The sequence below is a fragment of the Teleopsis dalmanni genome, chromosome X (assembly GCF_002237135.1).
Source record: "Teleopsis dalmanni isolate 2A chromosome X, ASM223713v2, whole genome shotgun sequence".
NCBI classification, from domain to species: Eukaryota; Metazoa; Arthropoda; class Insecta; order Diptera; family Diopsidae; genus Teleopsis; species Teleopsis dalmanni.
Window position 1 is genome coordinate 48,313,867 of NC_051848.1, and position 27,073 is coordinate 48,340,939.

At 25.5% G+C, this 27,073-nt stretch overlaps 1 protein-coding gene across 4 annotated transcripts in view; it reads left to right on the top strand.

Annotated features, from left to right (window-relative positions):
- LOC119689045 (probable phospholipid-transporting ATPase IIB) overlaps positions 1-11,341 on the top strand; it is a 59,766-nt gene extending 48,425 nt beyond the window's left edge. For all 4 annotated transcript variants that reach the window (XM_038103781.1, XM_038103780.1, XM_038103782.1 and 1 more), the window contains 9 exons: positions 4,522-5,030; positions 5,094-5,236; positions 6,597-6,782; positions 7,377-7,971; positions 8,046-8,228; positions 8,337-8,711; positions 8,785-9,769; positions 9,839-9,912; positions 11,151-11,341. In XM_038103781.1, coding sequence (XP_037959709.1) covers positions 4,522-5,030; positions 5,094-5,236; positions 6,597-6,782; positions 7,377-7,971; positions 8,046-8,228; positions 8,337-8,711; positions 8,785-9,769; positions 9,839-9,912; positions 11,151-11,284 — 3,184 coding nt within the window. In that variant the 3' untranslated portion in view covers positions 11,285-11,341. The remainder of the gene's footprint in view (positions 1-4,521; positions 5,031-5,093; positions 5,237-6,596; positions 6,783-7,376; positions 7,972-8,045; positions 8,229-8,336; positions 8,712-8,784; positions 9,770-9,838; positions 9,913-11,150) is intronic.
- Positions 11,342-27,073: the final 15,732 nt, after the last annotated feature.

Sequence of the window (27,073 nt, forward strand, 5' to 3'; positions counted from 1 at the left end):
TACGGCTAGTGACTGCTCAGAGATTAGATAGTGATATATAGCGTAGCTTGTTACTTTTCGGTTATAGCTTCAGGGCTCTATCCCTTTTACATTTATCCTAGTTTTATTTGAGAATTTTCAATTTTATTACAGCAATTACACTTACTTTATTTATTATTAAATTACTAAATATAAATTATATCATTCTGCTGCTATTTCACTTCTGTTTCTATCGCTATAAATAGCAGTAGTAAATAATACAAGTACACATTCATTTCAAATAAAATTAAGAAAAGAAATATTTTTCCATGTGAGCAAACTGGGTCACTTAGTGAAATGGCGTTAGGAGGTTGGGTGAAATGTATAGAGCATATTTGCTATAAAAATTTTTTATGTAGTTTTTTTGTTTAGTACAGACATGCAAATTGTAAATTAAATGTCAGTATCTTAACACATACAGTAAATAGTCACATCAGTTGTTATGAAATCCTCTCTTGAAAAACATTTTCATATAAGAGAAGTATATAAAAAGAATAAAAATAACACAATTCGTTTTTTGCATTCCCATTTACTTTCAAATCTAAGATTGTTGATAAACATAGTAAAATCGTTTGGGTCAAGACTTCAAAACTTATTCAAATCAATGAAACCCAGATAATGCGTTTATCCAAAATCGTTGGACATGAGCGGTTTTATTCATTTGTATTGTGTTGAAAATTTCGGTTTACATTTCACAGAATCTGCAAGTGTTAAGATCTTTTTATTCCATCTTTGAAGGGTTTTATAGACAGAAATATCACATTTTTATTGTCGACCAGAATATATGTATTTTTAGTAAAATGTTATGATTTTATATACAGTGTACTCTCAATATTTCTAAGTATGTATGTATGTTGATCCTTTTTTCGAGTCAGCGCAACTGGGCACTTTTACTCTTTGATAGCTGGGGGTACTACAAGGCCCACCCATCTCATTGACTAATTTATGTATTACCTATAAGCTTTATGATTATTCAGTGATTGATCTAAGATCTGCGTACCTCTCCGTGCGGAGAGTGAATACTCTAAGATTAGATATTATTTTAAGCGATAATACTATACAAAGATATGGATTCTAATTCTACAAAGGGTGTTAGGGTACCCTTTCCTTCTCTGTAAGTTTATGTGCTTTATGATTGTCGAATGACTTGTGTTAAGGTACTAAGACAAGTGATGCTTTTGTGCAAGTGCTAATCAATTAACTCTTAGAGTTTTATAATTCCAGACCATATTTCTTTTGAACTTATGTCTAGGTATCAAGACAAGTGATCCTTTTGTGCAAATACTAGTTAATTCTTAGAGTTTTATAATTCCAGACTATATTTCTTTTAGTAGTATAATATCGGAGAAATTTTATAGTTGTCTGTCTAGCTATGTGAATGTATGATAATGCTAGCGTTTTTTATCTCAATTAGATTAGAGTGACATACGAATACAGTCTAAGAAAATATGGCAACACTAGACATGAGAGTGATTTAATCGAATCTGGGCCCATAAATGCCAGTACTACTAGCTATATAAGCTATACAAATATGGATTCATTTTTATGGTATAAGCAGTCGAATTGTGAGAAATAATTGATTTTTGGAATGAGAGAAAAATTGAATCTATGATCTTGATCAAAGTATAGAAACTTTGGGTATAAATATTTCTAATTAGTGTAAAAGAAAAAAAATTTGGTTGTATTATATTTAGCATATATTTAGCATATATTCAGCATATATTTAGTATATATTTAGCCTCGTTTATTTATTACTAAAATTACTCGTAGCTTGTATTTTATTTATTCTATAATAATAATGTTAAGTTACTATTATAGAGTGTATATAATTCATATTTTCTTCTACTTCTCCATAATAGATAATATTTTTGTATTATATTTTCTGAAATAAAGCATTTTTCATGGTTGTTGATCTCGTTGTTGTATTCTATTTTTGTTATTTTTTTTTTTAATTGACCTTTGCTATTATTTTTCATACTCCACAATTGTTGCAGAAAGATTCATTTTAGCGATATCTACGGTTCGCTTAGCCGACCAAAAATCAACTAGAAATTTTTTCATTAAAATGAAAAACTACATATGGAGACAGCGAAGTCAAGCGCAAATACTTTTCTTTATAATCAGCATCAAACAAAGCTGCATAATTATGTTGTTCTGTTTTGATAAGAAAATTAATAAAAATTGAAAGAAAAATATGTGTTTTATGACTTTACACAGAAATATTTATTTAGATGTAACATTTCATTAATTAATTCCGACACAAACTATTAGAGAATATAATTTTCGAATGACACTCCTCAAAATTTGATGAAAAATGTTCTTTTACCACGATAATGTACCATGTCAGAAGTCGTTATTGTAATAACCAAATTTTATCAATAATATTTTGAATGACTTACACATCCAACATAAGATTTGGTCTCCAACGATTACTATATGTTTGGAACTTGAAATGATGTTTCCGGCAAAAAGCCATTTTACTCCAATAGTAAAGTTGTGTTCGGAACAAATGTTAATTTAAAATTATTAAGAAATCTTTCTACAAGAAAGTCAATGAAATGTTAGGAAACTGATATACTATTGTTGGAGATTCTATATAGACTATTTATATATATTGGATTAGCTGACAAAACATCATTTCTTGAAGTATTTAGTCTTGGAACTTGCTGAGTAATGTGTACTATATTGTATATGACATTACATTTGTGTAAAAGTTAATTTTTTTCTGGATTCGTTTTTAATAACATTCTCTGGTTCCACAAAAGTCTCGATAATAAACTCGATCATTTTTGCTCCACAATTTTAAAAGTTGTTAATTTCCATTTATTGTGGATAACTCTGAATAAAACAGTTAATCCGATTCGATTTCTGATACGTGAAGTCCATTTATTTTAAAATTGTAAAATTCCACATTTGCAAATTTATATCTTAAATATAGCCATTTTACCAGTCGATGTTTGCTATCAAATGAAAAATTGAAATATTTATTTATTTAATTTTTTTTCTAGAATTATCTGAGGTTATTGGAATGTTTATAGTACATAATAAGCTTTTATCATGAAAATTTAATAAGCTTAACAAATTGTTTACATTATATTGTTTACCTCATAAAATGGAAGTTGAGAAACAATATAATATCGGTTTTTTTTACTCTAGTGTTGGTCAGCAAAATAGATATATTGTATAGTGTATCAACTAAAGGACTTAAAATAATAAATAAACTAAATGAATATTTTGAAACAGTAAGTTTTGAAATGTGTTACGTTTAAATAATTCATAATAAAAATAGGTATGTTAAGCACATATGTCAAAGAACACATATAATTAATGTGGTCATTAATATTACTAATAGTACAATATCTAATAGAATAAATGCTCTAATAGGACAAATAGGATAATTGGTTTATAAGGATTTTGGCTGTTCAGTAGAAAAATTGAACAAATTGAGACTTTATACAATGGATATTGTTGTTGTTGTGAGTTACAGAGGAAGAGAGAAAAAAGCTACTCCTCTAGTATTTATAAGAAGACGATTATCATCCATGAGACTTACTTTTTTAAAGTGTGTTTTAAATATCAGTTGGCATTAAGACAGTTAACCGATTTTCTGTTCCTAAATAGAAGAATTCATTAACAACAATTCATAATAAATAGTAAGAAGTGAGCATGCTATCAAACCTCCGTGATATCACAATGCCTTATTTGAAAAGCAGTGAATAAGACAATCATCTGTCTTTTACATCTCTAGTTCATAAGAATTAAATGTTATAAACATTGGTGTGTACTAATGAGAATATATTAAATGGAATGATTGCATACTTTATCATAAGAAACTTTTATGTCTATTATTTTCATCAAATTTATATATTAATACAGTAGATGTTCTGTCAGCATTTGTAATATTGAAAATTTAAATATTTAGGATTCAATTGGTTCAAATTGATATTGAGTTCTTCCTGTACGCAACGTTTTAATAAAAGATGGGTAAACTCTACGATATGCAGGCATCTATATGCGATTTGGCTACACACAAATAGAAAAAAATCGAATTCTCTCATAGAGATGTCCCGATATCAATCTTGCAGTAGGTTTACTTACAGAATATTGTATTCTAGGTAACCATGCTAGGAGACTACATTTCCCTTTCAACCATATCTGCCACAGTTGTGGTGAGGATGATTAAAGCGCCTCTCACCTGTTTTGCTTCTGTCCGGCACACGCACGGCGCCGCCTTAACATTTTAGCGGCTTTTTTTTTTTTGAGGATCTTGGCGAACTTTAAGCTTTGCTAAAGTTTATAAATGGTTTTCACTCTTGGATTTTTGAATAATACGGTAGTACAATGGGCCTATAGGCATAAGAATCGCCGGTATCAACTAACCTAATCTAGGGTTCAGTTAATAAAGAAATCTTGATAAAATCTAAAATAAGAAAATACGTATTTTGTACTCATATGTATCTATATAAAAAAAAAAATCTAAATTTTTTTTGATCTTTTTTGCAGCTGCTGGCGAAAATGGTTTGCACCACGAGAATTACGAGCTCGCACTGTTAATCTGGGACGTGGATCACCAGAGAAATTTCCACCGAATGAAATACGAAATCAGAAATATAATTTTTTAACGTTCCTGCCGCTCGTACTATTCGAGCAGTTTCGTTTTTTTTTAAATTTATACTTTTTGCTTATGGCATTATCACAGTTTATACCGGACATACGTATAGGTTATCCATATACGTATTGGGGACCATTGAGTTTTGTATTAATGGTTACCATTTGTCGTGAAGCTGTCGATGATTTGCGAAGACATCAACGTGATCGTGAAGTGAATTCACAAAAGTACAAGAGGCTAACGTCATCAGAGTCGCAAAGTTTTGAATTGGTACCCTCGTCAAAACTAAAAGTAGGTGATGTTATTATTGTAGAGAAGAATGAACGTGTACCGGCTGATTTAATCTTGTTGCGGACTAGTGATAAAAGTGGTTCAGTATTTGTACGCACAGATCAATTGGATGGTTAGTAAAATAATAACATAATAAATAATAATTTCAATTAATTAATATTTATTTGCTTTTAAGGTGAAACTGATTGGAAACTACGTTTGGCTGTGCCACTTACACAGAAGCTTAATCGGGACTCAGATCTATTTCATATTAGTGCTAGTGTTTACATTGAGAAACCACAAAACGATATACACTCCTTCATCGGAACATTTTCTATGGTATAAAGTTAATCATTTCTATATGAAATTTTAAAGACTTATGATTTATTTAACGCTTTTTGTACTCGATGTAAATAAATTTAATAGAAACGCCTCATAGCATTTAAGCTAAGTATTGAATAGGTATATAACCAAATAACTGTGCATTCAACGTTTGATATTTGTTATGCAGTGATGGTCCATTATGATGAATGATACAATGCTTGGGTGATACGTTATTTTGAATTTCTATTTTGAAACTCATTTTACTGTATACTGTATATATTTTATTCCATTTACTTATCTTTATGAGTAATATTTATGACTAAGTACAATAGCTTAAGCATATTCACTAGATTTTACGTATTATCGTACAGTTGTACTTTGGGTTCTAATATATAATTACTTTACTTTTTATTAATAAGGTTCCCAATATGTATTCGTTGCAGTCAACAGCTTTTTTTTTGCAATGTTTTTATTGTAAATACATTGTAAAGTCTGACTCCATTTCTTACAGTCAAGTTATTGCACATCATAAGAGCATTAATTGTCGGTTAATTACTTAATGTCAGATAGTTCATTGGACATATTATCATGATACATATTGGCTTCTTTAACTAAAACACGATCCACATTGTTCCAATGTACTTCTAAGTCTTGTATACTGAAGTAGAGTCTGATAAATGCAAACATATTGGTATTAAATTATTTATATAGAGAATGCTAATCGAAATTAGCTTTGTAAAAATGAAATTTACCATATATATAAAGTCAAACTGTATCTTAAGTGTGAAGAAGTCGGTTGTCTATAATGGTTCCATTCCGAAAAATTTGTTACAAGGTCAATATATATCCAATGTTATTTCGTTTATCAATTTTCAAATTAAATTTCTTTATGATTCCTGTTATAACCAAAGAAATATTCTTATAGTGTTAATAGGGTTATGTGATTTTAATATTTTATTCATAAACTCCACTATCTGGCATTACATTAAGTTTGATATAGTTGGCAACCATAGATACATTAATACCTGTTATATAAAAAAATAAATATATAATTTTATAATTAACATAGTCGAAATATATATAATATAATTTATATTATACATATAATATAATATAATTTAAAATTACAGCGTGATAATTTTTTTTTTGTTGACATTAGATCTGGTTATATTAACAAAATTAAATAAACGTGAAATTGAAAACCGCAAAACATTAGAGAAATATATAAATATATATATATATATTTATATATTAATGCTATAACTACTATAAGTAGTCACTAAATAATCAAAATTAAGTGAACTTAAAAAGAAACTAACTTAAAATAAATTTTTTTTGTACTTCAGTTTTGTTAATATTCTTGCATTCATTACAGCGAAATGGAAGTGAAGAAACTGGTCTCAACGTCGAGAACACACTTTGGGCTAATACAGTTGTGGCTGCAGGAACAGCTACTGGCATTGTTATATACACAGGTTGTGAGACTCGTAGTGTTATGAATAATTCCCAACCTAGATCCAAAGTTGGCCTCCTCGACATGGAAATAAATGGCTTGACTAAGGTATTCAATATAAATATTTATCATTTAAGATTTTATAAATGCTTACTTTAATTTATTATTAACTGAAATGCGTTAAATACTTTATTAATGCAATAAAATATTTAATAGAACTACTTAAGTAGCATATTCATTAATAGTTGTTAATATGAGTTAAATTGAAGTTATTCAGCTCATTTTTGTTAATGCAACTAAACTACTCGTAATTCTAGATTTCATACGTATGTCTAGCGAAACTTAAGTAAATTTTAAGAGAAATATAACTAAAATAAAAAAAATAAATAAATATGTTTGTAACAAAATTTTAAATACATAACGCATAAAACAAATTATAATTCTCATATACTTTTATTTTTGTTTCTCATTGATTTGTTCCTTTTTACAAATTTAAGTTCTATTAAAGTTAAATTAATTGTTTAGTTAGTAAAGAATTTAAAAATGCATAAAAAATAAAAATAATTTTTAATTATTAAATTAAATGACTAAAAAATAAATAATTATTTATTAACAACATTTTTTTTAATAACATAATTAATAATATTTTACCAACACAATGTTTTCTTGTGATAATATATGATTTAATTACGTTTTTTTAAGGTACTATTTTGCGCTGTACTTGGGTTGTCGCTAGTTATGATGATGTTGAAAGGTTTTAATGGGCCCTGGTATCGTTATATGTTCCGTTTTGTTTTACTCTTCTCCTACATTATTCCAATCAGTTTACGTGTAAATTTGGATATGGGTAAAGCATTTTATTCATGGCAAATGCAAAATGACCCGGAAATACAGGGAACTGTTGTCCGCTCAACAACAATACCAGAAGAATTGGGACGCATTTCATATGTGCTTACAGATAAAACAGGAACGTTAACACAAAATGAAATGGTTTTTAAAAAAATACATTTGGGCATTGTTTCTCATGATAATGATACATTTCATGACGTTGGTAAATTAATACAATCCATCGCACCCACAATATTGAATACAAATGCCAACAGCGCGTTAACTGATCAACAATTGCAAAATTCATCAAAGCAGGGCTTTTATTCGGGAAATCGCATGCGAAGGCCGGAAGGATGGCGTGAATGGGAAGCAGTTAAAGCACTGGCACTCTGTCATAATGTCACACCAATTACTGATGAAGATGATAACAAATCCGTGTCGACTGCATCTACATTTGCTTCCTCAGCCGGTTAGTTGGTTGTTATATATTTATATTTTTATTTTACCTTTTATTGTATCTTTCATTTTTGTATTACATTTTAGGAAGCGTTTCACCAACGAAATCTGTGATAACTATTGAATCAAATTCAGCAGAACACCAGTACCAAGCATCTTCTCCTGATGAAATTGCTTTAGTGAAATGGACTGAGCAAGTTGGTTTAACACTTATTGCTCGCGACATTAATTCGATGACCCTGCAATTAAAATTGAATAAAAATAATGGTTGTAAGTCGAATTTACAATTTTACGTCTTTTTTTAAATAATACATCTTTGTGTTTTATTGTATTCACTAAATTAATTTTGTAATTTTTTTTTTTAATTTTATATTGTAGCGGGACAAAATTTACAGGATGGTGTCATTCAGTTCCAAATCTTGCAATTATTTCCCTTTACCAGCGAAAGTAAACGTATGGGCATTATTGTGAGAGATGTCCAGTCAGGCGAAATTACTTTTTATTTAAAAGGCGCTGATGTAGTCATGACGTCAATTGTGCAATATAATGATTGGCTTAGTGAAGAATCGGGGAATATGGCACGTGAAGGCTTACGTACTTTAGTTGTAGCGAAAAAAATATTAACTAACGACCAATATAATGATTTTGAAACTCGATACAATGCAGCAAGACTAAGTGTTACAGATCGTGTTGCCAAAGTAGCGTCTGTTATTGAATCTTTGGAAAGAGAAATGGAACTGCTGTGTTTGACTGGTAAGTTAGTTGTGAGTTAAACACATACAGCGTTTTGTTTACTTTTATTTATTTACTTTCTTTCGCTGTATAGGTGTTGAGGATCGCTTACAAGATGGTGTGCGACCGACCTTGGAATTACTTCGAAATGCAGGTGTAAGAGTTTGGATGTTAACTGGAGATAAATTAGAGACAGCATGTTGCATTGCAAAATCTTCGCAACTAATTGGACGTAATCAAGGTTTACATGTACTTCGTTCTGTTAAAACACGCACTGATGCTCATTTGGAACTCAATCAATTTCGCCGTAAACAAGGACATGCACTTGTAGTTTCTGGTGAATCTTTGGAAGTTTGTTTACAATATTATCGACCAGAATTTCTCGAATTAGCCACAGCTTGCCCTGCAGTTGTGTGCTGTCGTTGTAGTCCCACTCAAAAGGCTCAAGTAGTACAACTCATACAAAAACATACCGGCAAGCGTACTTGCGCAGTTGGTGATGGCGGCAATGATGTTAGTATGATACAACAAGCTGATGCTGGTGTTGGTATTGAAGGACGCGAAGGTCGACAAGCTTCACTGGCTGGTGATTTCAGTATACCACAATTTTCACATATTGCCAAACTACTATTAGTACACGGACGTCGTTCGTATAAACGTTCAGCAGCATTGTCACAATTCGTTATACATCGTGGTTTAATTATTACTACATTACAGGCAGTATTCTCTGCTGTTTTCTATCTTAGTTCAGTTGCATTGTATCAAGGCTTTCTGATGGTTGGTTACTCTACTTTATATACTATGTTCCCAGTATTTTCGTTGGTGCTAGATCAAGATATAACATCAAGTACAGCTGTCACTTATCCGGAGTTATACAAAGATTTGGCCAAAGGACGTAGTTTAAGTTATAAGACCTTCTTTATATGGGTATTAATAAGTATATATCAAGGCGGTGTGATTATGTATGGCGCGTTAATATTATTTGAGGATGAATTTATACACATTGTAGCCATCAGTTTTTCAGCGTTAATATTAACAGAATTGATTATGGTGGCTTTAACAGTGCGTACATGGCACAGGTAAAAAATGTTTACATCACTTAATACCGATCATTTATAAATCTATATATTGTACGTTTTTGTTTTTAGGTTAATGGTACTGGCAGAATTATTCAGTTTAGCGCTGTATTTAATATCGCTGGCGGTTTTACATGAGTATTTTGGTAAGAATTTAAACTGTTTAAAATTGTATCATAATGATATTATTATATTTATTTTTTATTCTTTGTTATTTTTTGTTTTTTTTTTTTTTACTATATTTATTATGTTTTAATTTTTTTTATTTTATTTTGATTTTATTTTATTTTGTTTTTATTGGTGTTTTTTTAAATTTTTTTTATTTTGTTTTTATTGGGGTTTTTTTAAATTTTTTTTATTTTGTTTTTATTGGATTTTTTTTATTTCGTTTTTATTTGGTTTTTTTATTTGTTTTTTATTTTGTTTTTTATTTTGTTTTAATTTTGTTTTTTTTTTGTATTTTCTTTTTATTTTATTTTTTTATTTTGTTTTTATTTGGTTTTTTATTTTGTTTTTGTTTGGTTTTTTATATTGTTTATATTTGGTTTTTATGTTTTTTTTATTTTGCTTTTATTTTTATTCATAAGTATGTATTTCATGTATTTTTGTGTGAATATATCATATACTTATAAAAACAAAACGAATTCATTCATTGTCATATTTAATATATTCTATATTTTGTTCTGTATAATTTTAATTAATAATTCTAAATGCAAATACTTCTAATTTAAAATATATAAGGATCAGTACTATTACTACTACTACTGCTATTTCTACAACAATTACTTCTACTACTACTACTATTTTTACAACTACTACTACTACTATTATTATAATACCTACTACTACTATTTATTATTTACTTGTATTTTTACAACAACTACTACTACTATTTTTACAACTACTACTACTACTTCTATTTTTAAAACGACTACTACTTCTATTTCTACAACTAATTTTAGAAAATCTTTTATAATCTTTTATAAAATAGATGTATTGAATATATAATAGTGGTGTAAGTTCTCCAGTAATAAGCTTAGTAATCATTTTAGATAGTAACACTTTAAAGCGGCATCAATAATATCAAATTGGGGACAGAAATCCTTGACATAAAAAATAAGAGAATATCAAGGCCTTTCGTTATTTGGAATTTTTTTGATTATATCAAATACTTTATATATATGTTACTGTTGCCGCTTTGCAACGTTATTTCGTTACTCTGTTACTGAGATTGTTACACGAGAAAATGATCTAAATGAAATGATCTAAAAGGCTCCGCCAAGTATATTTTTTGGCTACGAGCCTGCATGTCACTAATATTTTTAAATGCTTTTAAACATTTTTTTTAAGATTTTTGATTAAAATTTTTTATTAAAATTTTCAGATTGGGAATTCATATGGTCAGAGGATTTTCTTTGGAAAGTATCAATTATCACCCTGGTATCCTGCTTACCATTATACATAATCAAGTTCTTACGAAAGAAATGTTCGCCACCTTCTTATCTGAAACTTTCATAAAGCAGTTATATACATCATTTTTTTTTTCACATTGGTAGTTTAAATTTAATTTTTAAAGTTTATTGAATGATTATTTGTATAGTTTCATAATAATTATTATTATAATTTGTTTCTTTTTAAATTGAGTTAATATTTAAATTGTATATATATGCCAAATTAAAACTTAATTAAAGCTAGAAGGTAAAGGTTACTAAATTTAAATTATAAAAAGCAACAATAAGAGCTTAACATAAAAAAAGCTTAGTTGTGTAGTATTTTAAATGTTTAATTTATTATTTTTTAATTAATCTCATTTTATATTTTATATTATAAATTTTATTAAAAATGTTAACTTATAATTAAACATAATACGCTTTTTTACGATAAATGAGTATTTCAATATATATATATGTATATTCAATAATTTATACATAAATCTAACAAATGCTAATTGTCAATGCTGTCTGCAATCTGTTGTTAATATTAAATACTGTGTGAAAACTTTTTGAAAATTTTTTTTTACTGACTATATATTTTATAAGGAATCTTTTAGATAAATTTTTTAATATTTCTAAATGTATATATACTTCTGTATATAATTTGAAATATAGTAAACTATTTGACTCTAAATTTATATTGCATATAAACAGTGATGCTAAATTATATGTTTGCTGATTTTTGAAATGTACACTGCGCTCACTTCAATCAATGAAAAATTTATAAAAATTTAACTGTTTTAGAACATTTTAAATATCTTACAAACCTCAAAAGTCATCTGTAGTACTTACAGTGGCAGTTGTGAATATGCGTTCGCTTGGTATTCTTGGCTGAGGTGACATCTTACGATAACATAGTTGACTAGCAAATAAGCTCTATCCGCCGTTTATATTTAATGTCTCGCATTGAGTTGCGTAGTGATGTAATGTGAGGATTTTGTTGTTTAAAAGTTTTTTTTAGAGCAGTTCAATTAATAAAAAACGAAGTTTTTTATACAAGTCTTTTAGATCTGAAAAGGCATTTAGTCTAACATTCTAAAGTTTTAAACAATTTTATGTTAGGAATTATTTGATTTATGTACACCAAAAGTTAAGAGTGATATAATAAATTACATTATGTTGTTTTTCGAAGATCGAAGTTGTCATTTAAATTACATGACTCCTTGTTAATATTAGATTTATTACGTTAAACGGGTTAACATTTATTTAGGCTTATTCAATATAATGTTCTCATATGCTTTAAAAGAAAGATAAGAAATGATTTTGCTTCTGTAAGTGTTTTCAGCTGGACTTTCAGTTATGAGCCATCTTCACGTATTGAGTTTTTTGCATTAGTTTAATGATTTCTTTTATGGAATTTTCGAAATTAGTCAGGGTTAGTACAACTGTTCGTGCAATCGATTTTGTGAAATGTTTTGTTCGAATATGCTTATATGGCACATGTTAGAGTTATAATAATTTGAGGGGCTTATAGAAATGTATAATGATTATGAAATATCTAATTATTATTATTTTCTTTTTTTACACTGTTCTTTTTTTTTTTTTTTAATAATAGAATAATTAACTTATAACAGTTTTATAATATTTTTTTTTTATGTACATTTTAATCGTGATACTATATTATGAGTTACTGCTATAATAAATTTCATTTTGTAATTGCTTAAAATGTATACATTTAAAAAATCGAAACTTCCCTAATATGATTAATTGATAATTTTTTCATAATATATGTTTAATTTATTGTATTAATAGTATATAAAATTATAATTGTAGAATGAGAATCAGTAAAACTGATTGATTGTGTTAGTCTATGAATAAATGTTAAATATATGTTTATAAATTCTATGGTGTCTTACTGTAATACAAAATTTTATTCCAATAAAACAAAATATTTAATTTGCATTATTTAACATACTAGAAAAGAGTTATTATTGGCCGAAAATGTATAAAAATTGCCATATAACTAATTTAATGAAAAATGAAAAGCTTAGGGAGATTTACACACAAAATTCCTTAAAATGAAAAATTGTAAATAATATCAAACTTTATATGCAAACCTAAGTTGCACATAATTGTGCAAATAAACAAAAAAAAAAATAAAATTAAAATAATTATTAAATCATTTTTGATAAATTAGTTAGAAAGTAAACAAATATACTATATACATACTGTTTTTATTATTTATTTACTAATTTGTTTTTGTACAAAACTTAAAAATAAAAAACTTACACAATATAAAATAAATTCATTTCTACGTTTAAATGAATAAATTGAGTGAAGTAATAATCTTAATTAAAGATTATGTTAATTTTATTAAAATTTAGAGAAATGTAATATAAAAACCATAAATAAATATTTAACATTGAAGTGATAAATTTCTGTTGAATAACATAATACTTTCTATAATTAATTATATAATTTATTAAATAAAAAGGAAAATAAATAATATTATATATAAAGTTATTAAAATATAATAAAAATATATTTTATAATCGAAAACCAAATCTACAAATATCATTAAAATAAACATTTTAATAAAAAAAAATTATATATATATAACATAATTGTTTATAATTGTTAAACTAAAAAAGATTACCAAGCATATAAAAAAAAAATGTATAAGTATTGGAAACTTACTCCTGTCTATAGTTTTTGTAAAAAAAAGAAAAAATGAACAGGCAGAAATTAAATTATGAATATATAAATATATAAATTATATGAAATATGTGTATATATATTATTTTCTTTAATAAAATTAGATAATAACACTAAATATACGTTGTTTTTAATAATTTATCTCACCATAATTGGTGGTGGTGATGTTTTGATGTTGTTTATCTGCATGGAAGCCAAAAATGGTGCTTCATCACTGTAGTCCAGGTGGAATATATAGAATATATTTTAATAAATAAGTGGTAAGCATTTATTCTCTAAAGGTACTCGTAATAAAACTAAATGTTGCGGTATATACACTAGATCTTTAGTCTGCTACCTAAAGATCTACTGTATAAGACTTACTCTAAGCCCAAAAGAGGGCGCAATAGACCCGATGGTCGCAGTGCCACATCCCCTAACAATAATAATAATGATAATAATAATCTATTGTGTCTCTTGCATAGAAGTAGTTATATTTTTCTGTGTCCTATTTTTTCGATAAATTACAGTATTGATAAAAAATGTCGTAAACGTTCCTTTTGTGTAGGAATCAGAGACGGGTAATCTCCTATCATTTGTTTAGTGTGTTGTTTCTTATAAGATTTACAATTTCGACAGGAATAAATTCACAATTTTTGTCGTTTTAAGTAAAAAGTACCTATTAGTGAGTACATGTACCTATTCTTTTTAAATTATTGACAGAAAATTAAATCCTCCTAAGTCACAAAAAAGGCTGTTTTTTTCCTGGTACTTTTCTTTACTATATCCTTATCCGAAATTTCAACATAACTCGGAATTCACAAGATTCATACCTTATTATTTTGGCTACGATATTCAGTTTTTCAATATACGTTATCACTAAACTTGATGACACTAAATTAGATTTTAACGCTTCTATTATCATTAGTTATTAGGATTGGTCTTTTACGGTTTCGGGAGTCACGTTTACAAAAAGAAGCTTCATTTATTTATGTGATACAAATTGTGGTCTTTATAAAAAAAAAATGATAAAATAAATAATAAATTAAAGCAAACTTTTTTTAATACAAACTGTTCCCACACATCTGCAATTTTCATGCAAGTACTTTAAATATGAAGTAAATAATCAGAATATATATTACACACGATAAACCTCCAAAGTCTGTAATGAAAGTAATATAAATTATCATTTCAAAATAGTGCTATTTACAAGCATAAGAAACAAAGTATATAAGAATTATAAATATTAATGTATGTGCCAAATAAATTTATTATAATTCTCATGGACTTGAAATATAAATATAAGTATAAACAATACGGTTCAGTCAACTTATCGAGTTCAAATTTAATATAATTGGTGGAGTTGAAAAAGTGTTTCTGTATTAGCGTACTATGATGTTGAAAGTTTCCGAAGAAGCTGCTGTGAACAAATGACATCTTTAAATTTATAAAATTTCATTTAGACATTTTGTAAACATATTAAACAAATAAATAAATATATATATATATATATATACAAAAGAAATCGCTGATACACTTAGAAAATTTAAGGCATTACGTTTCAATGTTTAAACTTATTTTTTTTTAATTTTTGTTTGAATTTTCTTTAATTCATGGTATAAAAGGTTCAAACGACATAAACGAATTGTTCATGTAATGTTCATTCATTCAATCCATCTGTGTACCAAACTAAAATTTTGGGTAAACCTATAGGCACGGTTGCCATTTGAAAATTTTTTCTGTACCAAAATTTGTTTAAAAAGGTGCCATTTCTGTAAAAAAAGGTCCAAAATTTTTCTATTGTCTTTTTATAAGAAAATACAATTTATATAAAAGTAACAAAAAGTATAAAACAATACAATATCCACAATAAAGTTGGGTCGCCGAAAATGTACCATTTTTTGAACATGAGTACCAAAGTACCAAACGGAAAAAGAAGTACCAATTTTGGTACTAAAGTACCATAAGTGGCAACCGTGCCTATAGGTTTCTTTTTCCCACGTTGAGCATGATAGTAGGTGTACCTCAAATTTTCTACCAAAGCGATAGAGTTTTGTTATACCTATGTTATAGTCTCCATCGCATTGAGGTATTTTGTGTGCTCCAGATGTTTTTAATATTGTTCCATGACCATAGTCAAGACAAACCTTGCTTATGAGGAGTTTTAATTGGAACGCACTAAGCGCAGCCATAGATTGAATGTGTATGTGCAGAGGTGTCAACCCAAGTATATGTTAGCCTCAAGGCTTTATTGATACTTTGTATTGAGGTAATGTCAGCATATAAAATACAATTTTTACAGATGATGACACCACAGAAATGTTCCTTGTTAAAAAAAACTTGAAAATATGAATTTAATAAATATTTATAATAAATTATTTGTTTAAAAGTAAAACAACATTAGTTTTTAAAGTTCAATAATTCTTATTATGCTTTATTTTTATATAATAATATTTAGATACATATGTACTTGTACAAATATACAAATATATATACATATATATATACACAATCATATGCATATAGCATATTTATATATATATATATATATATACATATATATATATAAATACCACATTTTGTTTCACAAAACTTATATAAGTATGTATTTATAAATAGTACATTGCAGTGTATTTATGTATACATATATTAAATTTTTAATTTTTAATTTTTTTTAATTTCTTGATAGATTTAGGGTTCATGTAACGTACACAATACACTTATATAGTTTATATATATAATTGATATTGATGAATACATAATCGTGTTCTTTATAATTCTATTATATTGAAATACATATATATATTTATTATTGTATATATATATATATATATATATATTTTTGTCTTTTAATTTTAGTAGAACTATATTTTTTATATAATTTTTAAGAAATTGAACAATTATGTATCAATATATTAAATTTATTTAGTTTTTATTTGGTTTAAATAATAACAATAAGGTTTATATATATAAAAAAATTAAGTTTGTTTTTTGTTTTTGTTTAATAAAATCAAGAAAAACAACTGTATTTTATTTAAATGCGAAATTGTGTAAATCAAATTTTTAAAAAAACTTTTATTTGCAAACTTTTTTGTTTTTGTTTTTGTTTTTTTTTTCATCTGGTTTTTGTTTTCCTTTCTATTGTTATATTATTTATATTATTTATAATTTGTATAGATTATTCAGATCAAAATATTTTGATAGACTTTTTAATTATATTGTTTACATATATATGTATGTATATATGAAGTTCTTTTTCATGCTATATATGAGTTCAGTTTTTTTTTGATTTTTGAGTTTTAGAATTATATTTCACTGAGACCTTTTACGTATTTTTGTTTTTTGCATAAAGCATTAATTATGTATGATTTTTTAACTAATAATCTTTAAATTGAATTGATTTATTATTTACTTCAATATTTTTAAATAAATTGTGCTTATGAGTTTTTTTTACGAGCAAAAATAACATTCAATTTTTTTATTATTAATAATAAATTTTTTTTTTCATCATAGGTTAATGACTCAAAATAAGTGAAATTATTGCCTCCCATATATCACATGCATATATCATATAAGCATATAATATGTCGGGAAAATGCTTGCTTTATTTACATAAAATTTGTTTGAAGAAAATAAAAAAAATAAATATTTTAAATACATATTTATCCTTTATACTTCAATTATACTTCAATTAATTTATAAAGAGGTTCTTCGAACAGCAATGAAGTACAACAACAAATTAATCTTAATTAATAGAATTTTTGACTGAACATACAGCTGTTTCGAGTATTGCCAAATACCCTTCATCAGTGGTCTTAGAAATAATTTTTGTTTTTAATTATTCGTAAGTAATTTATTGAGTCTACAAGAATCGAACTCGTGTCCTGCCAAATTTGAAACTCAGAGTCAACGCTCCTTGACCAACTGACCCAAAACCAAAGTACTTGATTTTTATGCTCGCACATTTTTTTGAAGTTTTTTTGTTAATTTGCCGTGAAAATTTAATAAACAAATTCTCTATATATAGATATATATATTATATATTTTATTTATATTGAATATATATTATTTATAACTTTCTCTGTTCATATATTTGCTAGTAGTATAAAAAAATTATACATAATAATAATAAAATTAAAAAAAGTTAGGTTAGGTTAGGTTAGGTTATGCTGGTAGACCAAAAAACCCACGCGTAGACTATTACGATACCAGATCAGAGTCTTAATTTTTCGCAACAGTCTGCAACACTTAGGCTGCGTGTGTTATTAGCGAATTTTATTAGGATTTCAACAGAAACCTCAGGTATGTCATAGGTTTGTTTATTCTGGCAGACCAAAAAGGTCACGCGTAGACCATTAAGATCCATTACAATACCAGATTAGAGTCTTAATTAGCGAATTTTATTAGGATTTCAATAGAGACCACAGATAGGTGCTGCAGTCCTGTAAAACTAACAGCCCCCAAGTATTTTTGTCGTGTTCGCGAGGGCGCCAAGCAGTTACACAACACATGCTCCAGATTTTCCTTTGCAGATTAGATTTAGTTTGTGCGCATCTGATGCTATCGGACAATGACCTGTCAATACACCAATTAATGTTCTACAGTTCCTATGTAGAAATAGTAGTACGAAATATTTTATTCTAAATAATTAAAAGATTATAATGAAATACTTAATTTTAAATAATTAAAATAGTTTTTAATAAATAATAATTGTCGTTTGCAAGCATTTTTTGAAATCTTATAGTTTATAAAATATAGGAACAATAATTTACCATTGTGCTGCCTTGTGATCAAGGCAATTTTTTAATTTAAATATTATAAAATTTTAAAGTGAAACTTATTTTATTGAGTCATTGAATCCACGAACGATTTTTTCTTTTAAATAACTATTGATCAATAACATATTTGTATGATTCGTTTTTAAAAATGTACTCACTGTGCACTTCGTTACACTTAATCAACTACTTACTTAAGGATTCATATATTTCATATATATATCTTTTGGTAATTAAAGCTTTCAATTATACTCTTCATTTATTTTCTAAAACTATAAACGCACTTATTTCATTTAGCAATGTTACACAAAAAGTCCTGTCCTTTTGCCAACTTCTCGTCAAGGTTTCAATGGATTTATAAAATTCAATGTGATTTATTTATTTATATGTATGTATATATATAATATAAATTTTTGTATAAATTATTTCTCTGTTTTATGTTAAATAAATTTTCATTTTTCTGTTCTTTCTGTTCTTTTTTAAATAAAACAATTTTCTTATTTTTTTAATTCAAATACATATATTCAATATATATATTATATATTATATATTTCTACAAAATATTGAGTTTACTTGATTTGATTTTCCTTCGGTACTGCATTTGATGAGGTAAATTTTTGTTTTAGAATATGAATTTGACTTTAAATGATTAGTGATTAGTAATATATTTTATATACTCATTATACAATATGTATAATTTAAAAAAGTTTTTATATAAATATTTATCATTTCCTTATTGTTTTTATTGTTTTTATAGTTTTTATAGTTTTTATAGTTTTTATAGTTTTTTCTTTATATTTTTTGTTAAAGTGATTATTTTTTGAATATAATTTTCTGCATATAAAATTTATTTAATATATATATATATTAGTTTGTTTTATTATTTTCAATATATTATTTTAATTCAATTTAATTTAATTTAATACTGTTTATTTTGAATACTTGTGACACATCTCTTACACTTTTCATGCATATATTTATTTAATATTATTCAAAAATTGATATGTTAATGAATGTTGTTAAGCCGATTTTTATAAATTGTATGTTGAGTTAATATTCTTTTATCGAATCATATACTATTATTGACTCTATATAAATAACATAATAATTTACAGTTTCATATTAATATTTCTTAATTCATTAACTAAAAATTATTCATAAAAAATAAAAAAAAAACTCTATTTAACATATAAGAAAATTAATAACTGCAATTATGAGAGCAGAAAAATTAATAAATTAGTCAATAAATAATTAATATACTATTGACTCTATATAAATAAAATAATAATAATTAACAGTTTTATATTAATATTTCTAAATTTATTAACTAAAAATTATTCATAATAAAAGATTAAAAAAAAAAAACTATTTAACATATAATAAAAATTAGTAACTGCAATTATGAGAGCAGAAACATTAAACAATTAGTCAATAAATAATTAATATACTATTGACTCTATATAAATAAAATAATAATAATTAACAGTTTCATATTAATACTTCCAAATTCATTTACTAAAAATTATTAATAATAAAAAATTAAAAAAAAAATCTATTTAACATATAATAAAAATTAATAACTGCAATTATGATAGCAGAAAAACGAATTAATTAGTCATTGAATAATTCAAATTAATAATGGAGAATTTCAAAAATTTTTACATATGTTATACTTAATAATATTAATTTAAATTATAATTAAACTCGTTTATTAATGAAATTGAAAAGTTGGTTTTTTAACGCACTTCATTTAAATTCTGATAAAAAAGAAACAAATTCTTAAATTCTATATATTTAACTCTAAGAGAAAGGAGAGACCATTCATTCGGTAACCATTCATGTTTAATTCACAATAAATTTTTTACTAATGAAGATATTTATATGTTATATATCAGAGAACTGCAACGAGTCAGCATTTTAACACTCCGAGTGCACTCTTAAAAAACCAAATCTAAATGTATATAAATGGTTTTCTTATACACTACTTATATGTCATCACATTCGCCACAGAAATGATTTATAAGCACTCATAAGCTTCACAAGTACTCATGAATAATATATGAATCATAGCATACACTCAGGTGAGTATAAATGTACTCATCGAAAATAAATGACTCGATCACTTAGAGCGCTGTTGTTTGTTAAGCAAAAAATTTATGCTTTTGCTTTTGGTGTGTGTGGTTGTTGTTAGCAGAGTAAATAATACTCATGAATGATTTATAAATAATTGCATCACTTTTGTGTCGAAGATCGGTATTTGGGAGTATTATGTGAGAAGAGTATAAATCATTATAAGTACTGTCAGCTGTATGTATGAATCAGATGGAATCAAATCAACGAAAAAGAGAGTCAGAATGCATATAAATGAAATACTGTCAATGATTCTAGTATGACTCGAGTGTTGAGTAATCATTGCAGTTCACAGAAACATATCACACACCCTCTTCAAAAGAGGCAAAACTCGAAATTTGTCAATTTTGAGTTAATGTATGGAATTTGCTTGTAATTTACCTGTCTACCAACATGTAAAATTCCACTTTCTTTTTATTATTGCATATTATCGAAAAAAAAACAGTTTTTTTTTTTTTAGGAATGACACTACACTGCAAAACATTTCTTGCGTTTTTTTAAAATTGACGAATTTCGAGTTGTGCCTATTTTGAAGAGGGTGTGCGATATGTTCAAATATATCTTATATATATATATCATTTATATACATATGAAAATATATAAAATTGTTGCCATAAAAGAGCAGAAAAAGAAAGAATTTTTTATCTTAGAGATAAATAATCTGTAGAGATTTTTTATAGTTTTTTAATATAAAATATTATTGAAATATACAACATATGTAGGTATACAAAAAGATACGAAGAGAAATAAAAATTTTATTTATTATTTTATTTATTTTAAAAATTATATATATGATTTTAGTATTAAATTGGATCTAAAATTTTTAAAAAATAAAAATGAACATATACATATATATATAAAATATAAATAATATAAATATAAAGAATTTATATAATTATATAATTATATTATTATATATAAATATATATATATAATTTATTTATATATTTTATAATGATTTAATAATGATTTTTATACTAATTATATATTTATTATTATATATATATATTATTATATTTATTAATAAATTTATCTAAATTATTTCAAGTTTAATTTAAGAATCTTTTTTTATAGTCTAAAAACTATCAGTTTTTAACTATATAAAAAATAAGAATAAACCACATTTTAATACAAGAAATATTTTACATTAAAAAAAAAATTAATCTCTGTAACTTATTATAAAATAATCATTCAATATTATTAACAATGGTAGAAATTATAGTATTTAGTTATTCTTTCTGATATAATTACCATTGCTAATAGTTTATATATAATCAGTATTTCATATATATTATGGTAAGCATTCCTAATACATTGTTCTTACAAATTTATATATTATATTCATTGACATACGTGTTGAATTGTATGTATTTAATTATTATGCTTTTTTATTATAAACACATTTTTATTAATTCATATTTTAGACGGACCACAAATTTATTTTATAATATTGTATATTTTGTTGTTATATAAATTAAAGGTTGTTAAATATGTGTTTCTATCATAGTTATTAAATGTATTTTATTTTATATATTTTAATTTATATTCTAATGGAATCGAAATTAATTTATTTTTCATAAAATACTTATACGACAGATATACAGACCAGCAGACTGATATGGCTAGAGCGATTCATTATATTGATTAGGGATATATATGGTTCACCTGGTATTCGATGTCTATTCTCATGCATTACAAACAGCTTGACAAAAACAAAATAATATATGATATACTCATATATTATTATATGTTATATGTTTAATAAAGCATATTAAAATGAAAATATAAAAGTACTGAAAAATAAAATCATAGTTATTAATTTGTACATTAATAAATTTTTAAAAATTTGATTTTTAATTTAATTATTTTTATAAAAAAGCTTCTAACAAATTTTTAAATAAAAATTGAAACTTTAAAATAAGGAATTTAATTTTTAAATTGTTTAATTTAATGTTAAGAACTAAATTCTAAAATAATTAATGAAATTAGAAGTTAAAAAATTATGAGAGAAATTAAAATTTCCAGGGACCGTAACAGTTATTAATAAAAAAATTGAAATCACCTTATAACTGTTATCATTTGCATTTTAATATAAAACTCAAAAAATAATAATTAAATTTGCTTTATATTATATTCATCAAAAATAATTATTACCATAAGCTTTTTATTTTTTCACGCAAAAATAACTCTTAAACTGGTTTTTTTTTTCAAAACGCACAAATAACTGTTATTTTTGTCTTATAAATATAAAAATCAAGAATAACTTTTATTTTTGGATACAAAATATGATATTTTTAAAAACGAAAATATTAAATGAATTTTGCGTGTAAGGTAGTTGTATTTTGTAATTTCATACAAACAAAACAATACAAAAACAAAAACAGAAAGTTATTCTATAATAAGTGTTATTCTTGCTTTTTATATTTATAAGGCAAAAATAACAGTTATTTGTGCGTTTTAAAATAAAAAGCAAACGGCAAGAGTTATTTGTGAGTGAAAAAATAAAAGGCACATGATAATAATTATTTTTGATGATTTAATTATTTTTTTCTGAATTTTTTTCAGTATGAAGGTTAATAAAATGATAACTATATACTCAAATATTAGTTTAGATAACTTTTTGTTGCTGCTTTTTTTCTTAACAACATTTGAAAAATCTATTACTTTCGGTACCTGAAAATTTCAAATAAGAAATAAGAATTTAAATTCTCAAATATAAATTTAAATTGAAAAAGTTAAATAAATATTCAAAAAAAATTTGCATTAAGAAATTAAGTTAGAAAAATCTGGTATTTATAAACAATTCAAATTGTATGCACGATTATATAGCATACAATCTATATACTCGTACAATTCTTTGGTCTGAAAAATTCTGTTTTATTAATACTTGTATATGATATCCACAATCTATGCATTTTTCTCGATAAAAGCTAACTCGAGGATATCTCATTTGAATGGACAATTGCAGCTAAAGTGTATATATATGACTGGATATATCTGTAATAACCATATTATGTTCTATAACTTAAGCTAATCAAATGACTCTGTTTGATATATTGAGAGTTTTTGTGGCTGAATTTTTTTTGTGTATGTTTTTCTTTAATATCTTGGAACTATATTGACTGGATATATCTGTAATATCCCCATTATGTTCTATAACTTAAGCTAATCAAATGACTCTGTTTGATATATTGAGAGTTTTTGTGGCTGAACTTTTTTTGTGTTTGTTTTTCTTTAATATCTTGGAACTATATTGACTGGATATATCTGTAATATTCACTTTGTGTTCTGAATCACTTCGTCAAAGCAGTCGCGTACGGAAATCGTCGATACATTAATATCAGGCAGATGATTTTTGTAATTAGAAAGTAAGGTGTTGTCAGATATGTAAATGCAGTTTACAATAAACTACATTTTATATGAATATGAATAACTTAGGTGGATTTGGTCTGTACAAATCAGTAACGCAGAGAAGTTTTACATAATTAGTTCAATTTCAGATATAGATTTTCCTTAAATTGAATTATGAATGCAAAAAAAATTATTTATATATGCAATATATATATCCATTATATTTAATGATACCATAGGTAGACATTTCACACTAAGTGCAACTGTGAATCAAACTCAATATGTTCAAAATATATTTGTAGTGATTAATTGGAATTATATATATTAATATTATTAAGACAGATATACATAATATTATTAATATTAATATTATTAATAATAATATTTTTTATATTAATATTATTAATATTATTAATATTAATATAATATTTAAGACAATTTATAAAATAATAAAATAGTTTTTTCATGATTGCAAATGGATCAGAATAAAATATACTCGCTTAAGAGTTTTATTGAATACAATTTTATTGTTTTATAAAAATATAGTCTGCTTATACCATATATGTAATTAATTTATTTAGAAATAATTTTATTTTTAATTTTTGTTTTTATAAAATTTTAACATCTGAATTTAGATGTGCGATGGATGTGTTTTGTGCGATGGATGAAAAGGAGGTAAAATCAAAAATTAATATTTATTTATTTATTTTTTTTTTGAATTTCTATGCTTAGAGAATTATTTTTTTTATATTTTAATTAAATACTGATTTTCAAAATTCTTAATAAATCTCTTATTTTGTTGGAAAAAAGTTCTTGTTTCACTCATTTGCAAAATTTGCATAAAGAAAACCTAGTAATAGGAAAACTTAAATACCTTAAATAATATAATTAATTGTTATAGGGTAATTTCTTAAGTTTACATTTTGAATGGTAAATTATTTTAGATTTTAAAAGTCATAACAGTTTTCAGTTTTTTTAAATAAATTTTCATTTGCTTTTAGTCAATTTGTTTAGTTTTCTATTCATAAAATACAATTTACAATGAAAATCTAGTTATATTTAACAATTAAATCTTATTAAAATAACCTTTTTTTTTTTATTTATATTGTGAAAGTTCAAACATATACCTAGAGTTACATATATTTCTTAATACTTTTTTTCACACATGCATTTTTGGTAATTTTTTCATTACTATTTTTACAACAACATTTCTGCTCAAAAAGAACATAGATTATATATGAAAATTTATCTTTGAGCAAATTTTTTTATTTTTATTTTGAATTTTAATTTTTTAGTTTTAGTTAAAACTCAGGTTTATTATTTCTTCACTTTAGTCTTCATACATTTTGTTTTTTTTTTTCGTGTTATGAAATATAAATAATTATTTTCGCCTTGATTTAATACTTATAAATGCAACACTTCGAAACTAACCGCCAATGCTACTCTTTTTCGGTAGTCCGAAATATTATTCTACAGATTCACTTACACTTACGCTCTAGCCACCACACATAATATCTCATATCATATATGCATTATATATGTTCATTGATAAATATATATGTTTTTTAACTTAAATGGTCTTGTAGACCGTTTCTAAATTTTCCATTTCAAAATGACAAAATGTTTACAAATTCTACTACGTTTATACGTAAAAAGGCATTCTACTAATTATTTGTAACATATATATGTATATATATTATATTTACTTTAAATTGTATTATTTTAATGTTAATTATTATATATCAAATTCCTGCACCGATATTTAAATTTGTGTTGCAAAATAAAAAAACAAACCCTTAAAATTATATGATATACTAAAAAAACAAAAAAAAAAAATAAAAAAAAAGTGTTGTAAAGTGCCTTAACAGTACTAGTTTAAAAAAAAAGGTATGCAAAAGCTTTGGCTAAATAAATTCGTAAGTTGGTATGAGTTACTTAACAATGTGTATTGATTAAAAAGTCTGTAAATATGTACTTTTTGTTCCATACAAATCTATTAAAAGTATATATACGATTCATTTCTGGCAGCGCATTACTAAATATGGGCTTCAATAAAATACCACATTTCAAATAGAACTAGAAATTGGTTTCCTCTCTCATTGATCACTTTATTTTCATATTATTGATATCGTAGTGCTAATAATAGCTATAGCTAGAGACATAATTTTTGATTTGAAATATCGACACCACACCGATATTTACCAACTAAGCCACAATTCGGTGACATATCAATCATTAACTTAACAAGTCGTTGGCTACTGCATTCACACGTATTACACGTATTAGTACAAGGCGTTAATCAACGCCCCATTGGAATTTTAAAAGAAATTAAGTTCGGTATCAATGAACATTCGACCTACTTCCTCTGTGGATATTTGTGTGACAGCACCTGGTGGCGAATACGCAATTCTATACTGAATGCATGATAAACAAATACCTGAACATTCCTCCCGCGTAAGTTTGCGTATAAACCACAGTCACTACGAGTTCAATCTTAACTGGTTAGTACAGCCGAAGCTGCGGTCCGCAGATCCCCGTCCTTTGGGGACCTCTGGTCAAATGTCACAGACTGGGTCAACACCTACATTTTTGTACACTTTTTGTACAAGTGTCTGTGTGGCACCGGAATTTTGGTCGCCTCTTACGTTAGGCATGCCTTACCTTGGGAATATTCTAATCCCTTCACCGCAGGGGGTGTAGAGCCCGATTGTAGTGTAATCGTCCGTGGGGCGTACCGTACAAATTTCACAATCAAATCTTCAACACAATAAATTAATGCATAATAAAGCATTTTCAAAAGTTGGCTAAAAATTCCTTTTTTGATTGATAATTTTTTTTTGTAACAAAATAATGGCTTGATATTCTTCTGGACTGTATTCTAGATTCAAACATACTTGTACCTAGACCAATGATGCTGAACGCTT